At 47.5% G+C, this 15,199-nt stretch overlaps 1 protein-coding gene across 1 annotated transcript in view; it reads right to left on the minus strand.

Annotated features, from left to right (window-relative positions):
• Positions 1-15,199, minus strand: part of ERCC3 (ERCC excision repair 3, TFIIH core complex helicase subunit) — a 1,003,216-nt gene that overhangs the window by 506,138 nt on the left and 481,879 nt on the right. The window contains exon 8 of the mRNA XM_069616794.1: positions 5,125-5,439. Coding sequence (XP_069472895.1) covers positions 5,125-5,439 — 315 coding nt within the window. The remainder of the gene's footprint in view (positions 1-5,124; positions 5,440-15,199) is intronic.

The raw sequence follows: 15,199 nt of genomic DNA on the forward strand, positions 1-15,199 counted from the left end.
AAATGCCCACCATCAGCTGCACCTCCTCAAAGGCATTCTTCCTTTCCTCACCTTCCCCCAGAAACTCAATGTCGCCAGAGCTCTGGTCCTCTCTAGGCTTGACTAATGCAACAGCCTCTTCCTCAATCTTCCTTTATCCTCCCTTTGCTACCTTGAACTAATCCAGAATAGGACTACAAGATTTATACTTGGCCTCAAAGTCATGGACCGCATCTATCCAGTCCCAACATCTCTGCTAGAGTCCTTCGGTCCTCTAGCTCCAACTCTCTGCAGATCAGACACTTTTCTAAGCCGAGATTGGGGGGTAGATCTCTCTCCTCCGCAGTAGCCTCCCTCTGGAATGGTCTCCCTGCCCCTCTCAGATTTGAGCTGGATCCCCTTACATTCCGGGAGGTCCTGCAAGAGCCGACCTTTTCTCTTCTTCCTTCCCTCTCCACCTCTCAACACCAGCCTACTGCAGTGAATGGCTGCCTGGTTCCCTCTGAGTTCTAGAGGGCACAAGTCCACCCCCCTCCTCGCACTTAGCATGTGGATCCTCACCTCCTGCCCCCATGCATTTCCCTGGCACTTGCCCTCCTGCCCTCCCCTTAGCACTCGCCCAGCCCCTGTGGCCCACCCCCCCTCCTCCACCCTCTTCTTTCTTTTCTCTTGCACTCTCTCCTCTTTACTCAGCACTTCCCTTCCCCACCCTAGCACTTTGCTTTTTAATCCTACCGGCACTTCTTGTTACTGTGCTTGCACAATCCAAATGTCACATGGCCTAGTAGGACCGTTATTGTTATCTTTCTCCTTTCGGTCCTGACCCCCCCCCCCAACCCCCTCTATTTTGTCTTGTGGTGCCTTGAAACACATTTGTTGTATAGGCGCCTTACACATTTTCATAATTAAATAAGTCAAAAGACATTGTAAGAGAAACAAAGAGGCACAAGTTGTACAATTCTCCTGACATGAGATGTCAGTTGGGGGAACCTGGACCAAGCATTGCCAAGAGCCAAGAGACACTGTGAGAGGTTGACACAAAGAGCTTGAACAAACCCTCATATAAGAGATGTCAGTATGGGGGAAATTGGTGCAAGTGCTAACAGATATCAACAAAGTTATGCCACGGAGAAGGTGCAATTGTGTGATATTTAAGACAAATATGACTTGTGGAGATAACTGATAACAGCATCAGGTAGTGAAACCTTTTTGAAAGAACCACCTAGCAGGAGAGCACACCAGGGGAACTGTGAGAATCAAGAGGGAGATATTCCTGGCAGGGGAGTTCACCAGGAAATCCAAGGTTTTATTGTTAAAACTAAGCATTTTGACTATAAAAAGACTGTCTTTCAATATATTTCAACCCATATTGTAAAAAGAACATTTTCCTTCTCGTATGAAGGAGAATATCCAGGAAAGAGATATTCTCATTACCCTAAACTTGGTTGAGATTTGTGTGAAGGCGCACGAGAGAGCGCGTTGGCCATAGCCCCACAAAAACCACCCTTGAGACTCGAAGTATTTTACTGTACAATCTGTGAAAGTATGATGTATGTAGTTCCACCTTATTGAAATGAGTTTTGTGATTTGGGACAAAAACTCTCCAACAGCATTTACATTGTAGAGATAAGCCGTTATACAAAAGACTGATTGTATTAGAGATTTTGTAACTCGATATGCTCTTTGAACTAGATCAGTCACAACTATATGTTTTCTATCTGATAATTCCTATGTTTATTTTTCAAACACAGAATATTGTATCACCCATGTTGATGTCCTTTATGTGGATCATTAGTTTGCCAATATTATATGAGCGTGTTTTTGTGTTTCCTTCATAGAAGGCACTGCATTTTTTGTATTGTTCCACCTGATGTGTTTGAACGATATGTTATTGTGACATTGGGTGGACTTATAATGGATTCAAGTGACTTATGACATCAGGTGGCCATATCATTATGCATCGTCACAGATAGCCTCGGGAATTGCACAACTCGCTCAGGTAAGCTTAAGGATTTATTGTTAACGAGCACAACTAGATTGAAACGTGACTGCAGGAAGGCCAGACTAATGGGAGTGCCTGGGTTAATCCACAACCTCTACCTTAGCCCAGACTTCCCTATTTCCCAGGTGTAGAGTCGGTACTAATCCCAAGTAATACTACTCTATTGTTCCATAAGCCAATGAAAGTTGTGATGTATCTTGCCACAGTCTCCTCTCTCTTTTACACTCTCTTTCTTCTCCCTATGCTTCCCCTTCTGATAGTCTACTCCTACTCCCCTCTTCCTCTCTCTCCCTTGCTACTCCCTTCTCACTCGCTATTCTCCCCTCATCCCTCTCCACCGCCGTTTTTGGGTCTCTTTGCAGAAGAGTTGTAATTTGAACCGATTGGTTGATTTGCTGTGCAAGGAGCGTGTGCAACCAGATATGTGGAGCTTACCCACCAGGTACACTGGTGTGCTATTTGTGACTGCTTTGAAGACGTTACATGCAGTCGAACAGTATCCTGTGCTGGAGAGGAAACTAATGTACTTTGCGTAGGACAGGAGTGAGAGGGGGTGATCGGTCAAATTTCTATGCACTCTTAATAAGGCATGCTGTGGCATGGTGGACTGCTTCTAGGAGAGCCAAGGGAGAGGCTGGGAGCCCCGTCAGGTTGGCATTTCCCCCCATCGATGTGAAAGACCACAAGGGCCTGCACTACGGTCCGGTAGCCCTGCGTCAGGATTAATGGTTTGATTTTGCAAAGGGTGGAGATTTGGAGCCAAGGCAGTTGATCCTTCTTGGCTATGTGTTCCTGGAAGGACGGGCTGCTGTTGATGGAGAAACCTAAAGATTTTGCTGAATTCGAGAGTTTCAGATCGCATACTTCTAGCCCATATAATTGAGCCATTATTGGATGAGTTGTTTAGCAGTTGGACTGATGAGGACAAATTCGTTCTTGGAGGAGTTAAGGTTGGGGTAGGCAGTAGACATCCAGGACTGGATTATGGCTAGATAATGGGGAAGAAAACTTATGTCTGGTGGGCTTTTTATTCTCATGTACAACTGAGAATAGCCCACCTATTGGTGGGTGGCTATATCGGGATCTTTGAGAAGTGTGCCCAGAGGTTCCATGTAAGGAAGCTTAGGTCTACCCGTTCTTAAAAAACCCTCTCTCGACCCCACATCACAACTACAGGCCCATCACTACCGTTCAATTTTTACTGAAAATTCTGGACAAAGCCGACCTTCCTGCAGGTATAATAATTAAATCGAGGAGAACAAACTCCTTGGGCTATGCCAATCGGGTTTCCGCCCTGGGCATGGGACCGAAACCGCCCTACAGGACCTATAAAACCAGATGGCCGACGCCACAGACCGAAGTAAACCTGCCCTACTCCTACTACTGGACCTCTCCGCGGCCTTCGATCTTGTTGATCACAATGTACTCTGCCACCACCTCACCTCTACCGCCAAATTCTCCTCAAGCGCTACTGCATGGATCACCTCCTTCTTACAAGGAAGGACCTTGCAAGTATTCTCGGACTTAGCATCTGCTTCGCCAACCATCATGCTCTGCAGGTTGCCACAAGGATCTTGCCTCTTGCCCCCGCTCTACAACATATTCACACACACCCTTATTCTCATCCTTGATGCCCCAGGTATCTCTTACACCAACTACGTGGACGATACTCAGATCCTACTCACACTTACAGGCAGCTATGAGACTGACTCCAGGACTCTCAATAACATCTACACCACCATCCAGACTTGGATGGCAGCCAACGGTCTATGTCTGAACTCGGACAAGACTGAACTTCTCATTGTAGGTTCCACAGACACACTTAAGAATCTTGACAGTCAATTCAGCCACTTCACCATTGATTCCATCAGAATTCCAGTATCAGAAGTGGTGAAAATAGTGGGAGTTTAGCTAGACTTCAATTTATCCATGAACAGGCAAGTTAATTCAATTGCCTCCTCAGCTGCCTACCATGCCAAGCTCCTGAATGCAGTGAGACCTCTCCAAGGACAACTGCACTAACATAGCAAAAACTATAACTGGATCAAAGCTAGACTATTGCAATGTCCTCTTCCTGGGAACATCCCCAAAAAGCCTAGAAAAACTGCAAGTCATCCAGAACAACTCACTACGTGCAGCTAGGGGTATCCCAAAAAGGGAACGTATCACGGCAGAAATGAAACAAGCCCACTGGCTCCCAGTCAGGGAACAGATAATATTCAAAACCTTGGCATTAATCCACAAGTGCATCCACCAGACAGCACCCTCCTACTTATCACAAAGGATGTACCGTGCCACATCGATTAGACCAACCAGAACCCCATATACCAATATGCTCATGGTGCCTCTGGTCAAAAGGGTTAGAGCAGGAGGCGCTAGCTTCCTGTACTTAGCCTCACTACAATAGAATGCCCTACCACCACCCCAAAGGGTGGAAGAATCACACATAGCATTCCGAAAATCCATAAAAACCATGCTCTTCTCCTAAACAAGCGCCACAACTCCCACATGACTGCATAACTGCACCAAGTTAGAATACCTACTTGTTGTTATTACCTGTGCCTAAACTGTATAAATGTTTTAAATGATTTAAATGTTGTAAATTCCCATCCAACATGTACTGTCCCTTGTAACTAAGCTTCCCACAAGTAACATTGCCGTGATGCCCAAGGGCTGCTCGTGCACTATACAAATGTAATAAATAAATAAAGGTTCAAAAGGATCAGTGAGAAGATGGGGACTTGGGGGACTCTGAAGTATATAGATCGGGACAACAGCTGCCTTCATATCGACATAGGAGATAGCAGGATTAAAAAAATCAAAAAGGTCAAAGGACAGTGTTTTCAAGCATTAGAAGCAACTTAACCAGATAGAATAAGTTATTTTGATCAAGCCTAACAAAGTAGCTGGGAGATGGGATTGAAGGAGCTAAATAACTGATCAGAAGACAGAGTGAAAAAAAACGCGTTTATATAGGAGACAATGAATAAAAGAATGGGAAAGGAGTGGCTGGGTAATGGGATGGGGAGAAAAAAGCATAAAGGAGAGCAATGAAATAAGAATGATGGCAGGGGAAAGAACAGAATAGAGAAAACCGAATGGAATGAAAAATTAGGACGTAATGTTTCAAACAATGCTCATACCAGGTATGGTGTGCACTTCATCCAGAATCATCAATCCCCACTCCTGTCGTTTCAGCCAATCCATGACTTGCTCAGCCTCCCATGATCTCTTCGTGGTGTGTCCCAACATGGAGTAAGTGCTAATGGTAATGGAGCAGCCAATGGGCTTCTCTTTGGCTTCTGAAGTGAACCGGCAGATCTGGCTGTCATCAATAGTTGACCACATTTTGAATTGGGCTTTCCACTGCTCCACAGAGACTGCAGAATTCCCCAGAATCAGGCACCTTTTTCGTACAGTGCAGGCAGCAGTTACCCCTACTAGAGACTTACCGGCACCTGTGTGGGAAAAAGAGGTGTGTGAGAACCAAACACCATGCAAGATAATGCAATAAGATTTAACAGACACTATCCACAGTTAACCTTTAATTCAGTGCAAGATAATTGCACAGAAAAATAAAAGGTAATCATGTAGCAAATGTTTGCATGGAGCAAGTACATGTCTAAACCTGAAATTAATGCAAATATAAAGGAAGATATGAGTGTTACTCTCAAAAATGCTAAATTAATAGATTCAAACTTCAAAATATCACTTGGAGCAAATGATTTCAAAGTATTTTCGTGTCACTGTACTTGGATCAGGACACGAAGATGTACAATGAACATAGTGAACAGCTTTCTCATTACAACATGTTTAAATTAACTTTGTGTGGACAATTTATGCCAATCAATAAGATTAGAGGATGATGCAGTAGGATATGATTCTGCTTGGGAAGCTTCCATCTCTTCACATTCCCATAGTTTCTACAGTTATACTTGGAAAGACTTAGAACACACCCTGCATGTGGCACAAAACGAGCTGGCTAGTGTTACAATTTGTATTTACCTTTACCCAGTAAAATCAGTTGTGCTATTTCAGTGACTACTTGATCAACTGCGCAGAATCAGTCCACCTTAGACACGTCTGATTTACTTAAAGTTTTTTTGGGACATGTCTGATGGCTTCCATGATGCACAGGTTGAATGTCCTTGTTTGGATACACCAGGCTGTAAACAGAAATGTAACAGAAATGTACCTGAACCATTGAAAACCACCAGTGTAGAGAGGGGCTATGTTTATGGGGTAGTATATCAAGATCATCAGCAGAATTGACGCCATCCACCTTGAGCTCAGTACACCCTTCTACTTAGTTGCAGGCAATAACAAGTTCTCGTCACCTGCACCGAAAGCTACAAAGTCACTAAGGAAACGCACATGGTTTGGGCGGGCGAGACCTTTCGTTTGTTCTACTCAGAGCCCAGAATTCTTCATTTGTGGACAGCACGCTGATCATTTTCTATTGCTCATTTCTTTGGTAAACAATGTAGATGTGTACCTCATGTGGGCCAAGACTCATGTCATACTGGTTATCAGAGCATCTGCAGGTCACCAGTTCTGTGCACCATGACTCCAGAAAAGAGATTCTATGTTCTGCAACAGTCTTTGCAAAACCACCCTCCCAGACAATGTCACCAGAGTACCGTTCTGGGCTTCCCCAGCAATCTCTTCCATGTGCTCTTGTTCCTGCTCTCTAGGAAGGACACCTTTGCTCGACATTCATTCAGACTGTTCTTCGACTAGATCTCCCAGTGCAAAAACACACCCATTGAGTCTGAAAGGAAAGGGATACTGGTACAGCACGAATTCTGCTGAACTACACTAACCAGGTACACTTTGAAGTGTAGCAGAAAGGGGGAGAAAGAGGAGGGGTTCTCCAGTTTGGTGGCTGGCAGAACTGTGGACACCAGATCCCCTGCGTTGACACTCCAGTCTCCAGTTATCTTTGCCCCTTCAGCACTATGACCACATTCTACCCACTCATGTCCCCTGTGCACTTTTCTAATTACCTCCTGCAGACAGCTGACCCCCCATTTCAGCCTGCTATGCTCACAGAGACCCTTACTCTGTTCTGGTTCCAGGGGGTGGCAGAAGTTCCCTGGGGGCTGGAAGTAGTATGCCACAGTTTCTGGAAACCATTAAAGTGCAATACCTGACTACAATTTGACATTGCCCCCACAGCTTGTGACTGATGAATACAGATTTTTTTTTACCAAGGACCCTACGACAGTTATACCTGGATTTAAGCTTTCGACAAGGAATTTTGATGGACCTTTTCAGGAAGGACCATGCAAATGAAAGCTTCATATAGCAGCTAAACAAACAAATCTCAGACAGAAAGCTAATATTTTTCCAGCACAGTTTGCCTTGCGCAGATTGCCGGTTAAAAAATGTACCATGTTTAAGTTGCTTGCACCAATCATCGCCCATATTATCACCTGGACTCCCCGCTCCCTCATTAAAAAGTAACGATAAATCCCCATCAAGAAACATACTACCTTCTGATAAATCAGTTATCTACATTATAGAAAGGGGGAATGGGCAGTCAAGTCCATCTCTGAACAAGATCCTTAACTCCGGAGTGGCATGCCCCTGGCATGTCTGGCAACAGAACACAATCAGGCACAGAGGTTTTGCTTTCCAGCACACATTAGTGACAAATATTGGCTGTTAAATGTCCTGAGAGGCTACAACAGTGTGAACGCAAACTACATCAAAAGTAAACCATAAAAGCCCAATTATTTGGGGGAAATCAGCAAATCTATGGCTCATTTTACCATGCAGTCAAGATACCAGTGTCATCGGGATGTAGTGTTTTAGAGTAGTACTTACTCTGCACTTATCTTTCTTTTTGTAGGGCAATTTATTTACAATTTGAAAGATATTTAAAATGGGCAATTTAACCATACTAAATTTAACCATATTCAATATTGTGGATTCACTCAGCATATCCTACATTAGCTATGCCTTAGCTATGCAGACCACACCCAAATCCTGATCCCACTCACAGGTAACTAGACGGATGACTCCGACACCCTCAACATCTGCTCCACAATACAGGCCTGGATGGATAAAACTGAAATCTTAATTGTTGGCCCACCAAGTGCCCTACAAAATCTTAACCAATGCACAGCCTTCCTGATTGACAATTGCTCTATTCACGTCCCGACCACGGTAAAGATACTAGGGGTTTACCTCAACGCCTCATTCACCATGTCCCCACAGGTGAGTGCCATTGCCTCCTCAGCACCCTACACCACCAAGTTCCAAATGCGACCAGACCCTTCCTCTCCAAAAATAGTTGCCTAACTATTGCCTGTGCAATCATTGGATCCAGGATGGATTACTGCAATGCACTATTCACAGGCAACTCGTCTGGAAACATCCACAAACTCCAAGTCATGCAAAATAACACCCTTAGAGCAGCCCTTAACATCCCTAAAAAAGAACATATCGCCAAAGCTAGAAGAGAAGCACATTGGCTTCCCATCCAGGAGCACATCACATTCAAAACCTTATCCATCGCCCACAACTGTCTCTCCAACAGTGTCCCCACGTACCTCTCTCAAAAGAGTTGCCAAAGCCTACTCTTCAAGACCCACGAGGACTCCCTTCACTGGCTGCCTTATCTTATCCAAAGTAAAGAGATCCAAAGCCGGTGGCTCAGGTTTCCCTTACCTAGCAGCTAAACATTGGAACTCTCCCCCTGCCCCACCCAGTCTTTGAGAACCACAAATTCCTACTGGGTGTTCTGCAAAGCGCTCATAACACCCTCGCACCTGATCCCACTGACCCCGCTCTTTACCTTGCTGCAAAGCCAGATCTTGCTACTCTATTGTATTCTTGCTATACTACTGTATTCGATTTCAATGAGATAACATGTACCTGTGCTACCCTACTGTGTTGATGAAACCACATGTACCTGTGCTACCCGATTGTATTGTTGATGAAACCAAACATTTACCTGTAACAGCACCTCAATGACTCCGGGTTGCATGTGCGCTATACAAATGAAATAAATAAATATGATGCATTTGTAAGGTGCTTATACATCAAGAAATTGTGTTTCAAAGCACCCACATGGCAAAGGGAAGGGAACAAGGGGACAAAAGACAAATAGAATAATAATGATGAACAAAGACAGAGGCGGTCCTACTAGGCCCTGTGAGCATTCCGAACGTGCAAGTGCAGAGAGAGAGAGAGAGAGAGAGAGAAGGAAAAGGGGAAATTGGAGTAGGGTTAAGTGCTAGAGGTTCCATAGAAGGATGAAGTGCCAGAGAGTCAGTTGCAAGGCAACAGGTAAGTGCCTGGCAGAGACCACAAGGTGGAGAGTGGTCACCTGCCAGTACAATAAGTGCAAGCCTGTGAGACAGCACAGGCCAGTGGGTGCCCAAAGGCAAGTGCAGGGGGAGGGCGGAGGCTGGAGGCGATTGGACAGAAGGCCAGGACACAGAAGGACACAAAGGCCCACACCACCAATATCAGCAACTTTTGGGTTTAGCAGTGGAGGGAGGGGAGGGGGAGGAGGAGGAGAATAGGAGAGTCTTGAGGAGTTTGCGGAATTTGAGAAGATCCAGCTCAAGACGGAGACGAAGAGGGAGGCTTTTCCAGAGGAGGGAGCCAGCCAAGGAATGAGATCAGCCACCAATCATGTGCTTAGAGAAGCACATGACACGCAGAGAGTTGGAGCCGGGAGAGATATGAGGGAGAGTATTTGGTGAGAGCAAGTTGTAGATAGTGTGGTCCGCGGCCCCAGACTGGAGGAATTTGAATTTGATCCTTGTAGCAACTGGGTGCCATTGCAGAGATTTTAGGGCTGGAGAGATGTGGTCCTTGGGCTTGAGGCCAGGGATAAGTCTTGCAGCCCTATTTTGGATAAGCTGCAAGAGGCGCGGCGCAGAGAGGAAGGGGGCCGATTAAGGAAGAGGCTGTTGCAGTAGTCCAGCCTAGAGAGTACCAGAGCTCTGAGCTTCTGGGGATAAGGGAGGAACGGGAGGGTACCTCTGAGGGGGTGGAGTTTGAAATGGGCATTCTTGGCAAGGTCCAGGATGTGAGGGAGGAAAGAGAGAGAGGAGTCAAAGAGGACTCCAAGGTTTATGGCTTCAGAGGAAGGAGAGGGGGAGAGTCCATAGAGGGTGGCCAGAATGAAGGGAGGAAAGAAGGAGCAGGAGTCCCAATAGGAAGCATCTCAGTCTTGCTGGGATTGAGACAAATATCATTAGAGGCACACCAAGACTGGATAGCAGATAGGCAGTCAGGAATGGTAGAGGAAGTAGGATGAGGTTCAAAGGGAGGTTTGAAGAAGTGTTGGGTGTCATCTGCATAACACTGGAAGTGCAGGGAGAAAGTGGAGATAAAGTGAGCAAGCGGGGCAAGATAGATGTTAAAGAGCCAGGGTGAAAGGTTAGAGCCCTGGGGAACACCCCAAGTGGAGATAAAGGTGCGAGAGGAGAAAGAATCCAGGACAACCTGGGAGGGACGGTCAGTGAGGAAGGAGGTGAGCTAGTCCAGTGCCCGCTCCGAGACACCAAGGGAAGTGTTTTATGAGGATGGAGTGGTTGACTGTATCGAAAGCAGAGGAGAGATCGAGTAGAATGAGAACAGTGGGTGAGTTGGAGTCAAGCGATGCAAGCAGTTCTTCACGGGAGAGCAGTTTCCGTGCCTCGGAATCCAGATTGATGGTCGAGTAGGCAGCCAACGAGCTCGGTATGCTGGGTTAATTGGGGGAGGACCAACTTCTCTAGAGGTTTCCCAAGGAAGGGAATGATAGATATGGGGCGGTAGTTAGCCAGACACGAGGGATCGGCGGAAGGCGCTTTCAGGAGGGGGTGCACAAGGAGTGATTGAGGGAAGAGGGGAAAGAACCGGTAGCATGCGAGTGATTACAGAAGTGAGCAGGTGCAGAGGAAAGAGTCAATATTGTCCTTAATAGTACTGGAAGAACAGGGGGAGACCTGTTTGGAGGAGACCTTCATAGAGCGGACAACTCTGGTGACCTCATTCGATGTGATGGGAGAGAAAGAGGAGAGAGTGGATGAGGGAGGATGAGAGACCAGGGGTGGCCGGGAGGGGAAAGGGAGGAAGAAAGAATACTCTAAAGCAGAAGAGGGGTCTAACCTTTCGTCCCAGATTTTCAACCAATACCTGGTAACTCTCGCCCACTGCATTACCATTCTCTGCTCAAATTTCGAGTGCTACGCTGACAACTCATTTTAAGGCTGCCCTCGGCCACCTCCTCTCCCTCTCTAATCTCCGATTGCCTAACTGCCATTAAAGATTGGTGTGCCGCCAATGATCTTTGTCTGAATGCCAGCAAAATGGAGATCCTCCTCATCGGCACACCTTCACCATCCTTTCCCCTCACTCTCTGGCCTGCCTCCCTTGGCCCTCCTCCTACCCTGACCTGCGAGGCTAAGAACCTCAGGGTCATCTTTGACTCCACACTTTCCTTCTCCGCCCACATCCTCAGGGTCATCTTTGACTCCACACTTTCCTTCTCCGCCCACATCCTCAGGGTCATCTTTGACTCCACACTTTCCTTCTCCGCCCACATCTCAGATGTCTCTAAAAAGTCAAACTTCCTACTGCACCTCCTCAGAGGTACTCTGCCTTTCCTCTCCTTCCAACAGAAGCTCACTGTCTGCGAAGCTCTGGTTCTCTCTAGGTTGGACTATTGCCTCTTTCTAAATCTACCGGTCTCTACTCTCTGCCCTCTGCAACTAATCCAGAACAGGACTGCGAGACTTGTCCTTGGCCTCAAGCCCTGGGATCGTATCTCTCCAGCTCTGAAATCTCTCCATTGGCTCCCAGTGGATTCAAGGATTAAATTCAAAACCCTCTGCATTGTCGACAAGGCTTTCTGGGGCCTGGGTCCAAAATATCTTCAGCTATCCCTCCACAAATACGTCCCCTCTCGAGCTCTTCGCTCCTCTACCTCCAACTCCCTCAGGGTCAGTCGTTTTTCAAAGAAACGAGCTGGGGGTTGATCTCTGTCTTCGGCTGGGGCCTCCATCTGGAACAGCCCCCTTGCCACTCTAAAACTTGAGGAGAACCATCTCCGGAAGTGCCTCAAGACCTTCCTCTTTGCTTCTGCCTTCGCTCCGCCTCTCCCCTGCTGATCTGTTCTTTCTTAGCACAGTGCACCTGGCCACCCTCTGTGCTCCGGGCCCAGGTACCTGCTGACCCTGCCACCCTCCTGCACTGCCTCTGTGCCACCCCTTGCACTGGGGTCTGTATCTGTACCCATACAGTGCCCCCCACCATTTTTCTTCCTGCACATATCAGAACTACCCTGTGTGCTGCCTGAAAGCCAACACTTGCCGCTTGCTGGCTTCACTACCACTGTTTGTTGCCTTTATTATTTACTTATTTATTATGTATCTGTTTCTCCATTGCTCCGCACTTTCCACTTCTCCCCCTTCCATGTACTTTCCCCTCCCCTCTCCCATGCACTTGAGCGTTCTCAATGTCACTGGGCCTAGTAAGATTGTTGTTTTGTTCTCCCCTGTTCCACTCCCCTGTCTTGTTGCGCTCTGAAACACTTGTGTACGATGGCAATAGAAAATCAATTCAATACTCAGGATGTCCTGAGGGCCTTGGAGGGAAGACTTCAGAAGAACTGGCTACTTCCTTGAAGTTTTAAAGAGTTCAGCCGTGTTGTTGGATGCTCCAGAGACACAAGCCTAGATGCGGGCCCTCTTCATGGAGCAAATGGAGAGACGATATTGCCTTTGGAGAAGGCGACAGGCCAGTGTGTCAGAGGATGTGATTGAGGTCTGCCACTTCCGTTCAGCAGCTCTTCACTTGCGTTTCAGGGCTGCTAGATCAAAATCGTACCATGTGCTACACTTGGTGGCATGTATTAGGCAGATCCTCATGACTGGGGCAAGAATGTGGAGAGTGTTAGTGATAGCGAGATGGAGGTTGCTGACAGCAGAGTCAGAGTCAGCAGTGGGAGAGAGGGGGGATGAAGGTGGAAGCGAAGGCAGTGACTGGCACTCGTTTAATCGAGCAGATGTCTGCAAACAAGGTTGGTAGAGCTGGGGGAGGTGTGGTCAGAGGGCCAAGAGGACCCAGGTGGGATGAGGGAGTGGTTTTACAGGAGAGCGGGGTGGAGAGTAGGGCGGAGAGCAACAGATCAGTATGGATGAAGGCATCGACAGTGTGTCCAGCAGAGTGGGTAGGACCAGAGGGGAGAATGGAGACAGAAAGACAGGTGCAGAGGTCATGAAGAGAGTGGAAGCTGTGTTGACAATAACCTGCTTAATACCAACACGATGCACTCTGCTCTTAGATTTAAAAAAACAACATGTGCATGTGCACTGGGTTGTCTGATTTAAGGCCTTGGGTCATCAGTAATAAAGGCTACCTGACTAAAGGACAACACTGTGCAGCTTTAAAAATGTGCCTCTTAGTGCACACAAATGATCCGCCTATGCTTGAGCTGCCACTTTTAAAATCAGACTTTTGAAATAAAACAATCACGTTATTTTACCTACTGATGTTTAAACTATAATTGTCTGCAGACCCCTACAATGAACGTTGCCAGGGCCCGGTTGGGTGGAGGGACTTCAAAGGAGATCATTTGTTTCTTGGATGACTGCTAGTACCACAGGGAAGGCATTGGGCCTCATTACAAGGTTGGCGCTCTGGTAATAATGATACCGGTAAGGCAATACCAGCATCGTGTACGGGACCAGGCCATTGCGGCCTGCAATGCCGGACTCACCGGTCAATGCCGGTCTCACCGGTATTGACAGGGACCCGCTGTGACCGTGCACCTCCGTACCGGAGTGCGCGCGGACGCTGTGCCAGTAACACCGGCATAACGCAAGGAAGAGGATATAACGACTCGCACGGACATGCACATACTGGCATCTAGATGCCGGTATGAAGGGTCATCAAGAAACCGGTAACGCACGGCATCGCGGATTACCCATTGATGGCAATCTGCTGTGTTCCCAACTGACACAGGTGCACACAATCAGCACAGTTGGAGGCAATGGAGTCTGCCCAGCACAAACGGAGCACACCCACACACCACACCCCTTCCAAGACAAAATGATTCCACTTGCAGTTGTGATACAGGAGCTGGAGGACATTCCTGCACTGCTACTCCTTGAGCAGGCAGTACTCCAGGGATTACAGAGGAGATGCAGGAGGAGAAGGAGGGTGAGACTGGGCCAACAAATGCCACCAGTGCAGGCAGTGGTACCCCGCAGGCAGCCACCAATCCCTCGCATAAGGCCAGTCCATTTGACTTAACCCCAGCACAGATCCACACTCTGTACCCCCTGGACAGGGACACCATCACTACCATTGTGGATCTAATACATGATGACTTGGTCAGCCTGATAAACATCCGAACCACCCTCCCCCCTCTGCTGAAGGTGGTGCGTGTGCTCCGCTTCCTGGCCACAGGCACCCACCAGCACACAGTGAGGCAGCTGTATAGCATCTCGCAACCATGTTTTACCAGTGTGCTAAAGCAAGTGTTGGATGCACTCCTAAAGCACGCATGGGCCTACATATCCCTACCAGGGACAGCACAGGAGGTGAATGGCACCAAAATTGCTTTTCATGCACTGGCAGGCATGCCCAATGTCATTGGTGCCCTCGACTGCACCCACGTGGAGTTGGTAGTCCGTTATGCCGTGGAGGTGGTGTACTGTAATCAGAAGCTATACCACTCTATCAATGTGCAGATGGTGTGTGACGCAAGCAAGATAACACATTGTGTTGCCAGATTCCCAGGATCTACACATGATGCAATGGTGCTGCAGAACTCCTCGCTTCCCCGCTACATGGAACGACATGCTGCACGACGTGCCTGGCTGCTGGGTAAGTTTGATCACAGAGCCATGGGGGTGTCATTCAGGGTTGCGGGGGGATGAAATGCATAGGCAACCTGTCTGCTTACCTGGCAATGTTTTTTTTGGGTGTCTGGACACTGTCCTTGGTGGCAAACGCTGTGCCCTTGTGCAGTCCAACTTGATGCATGACACTGACAATGGATGCAGACGTACCATGGCTGTACCTCATTGTGCAAGTGTCCGATACAAATCAGCGCCCACCCCTGCACATTTCCAACGGACATCAGACCGCAGCCACAGATACCACAATGCACCATTCTGCAGTCACAAAGCCAAATACACATGAGCGTATCAAAGGACCTTACAAGTCATGCATCCATGACTGGGCAAGACAAAATGCCACTCATGG

This window comes from Ambystoma mexicanum, chromosome 9 (assembly GCF_040938575.1).
Source record: "Ambystoma mexicanum isolate Mex_15411 chromosome 9, UKY_AmexF1_1, whole genome shotgun sequence".
NCBI lineage: Eukaryota > Metazoa > Chordata > Amphibia > Caudata > Ambystomatidae > Ambystoma > Ambystoma mexicanum.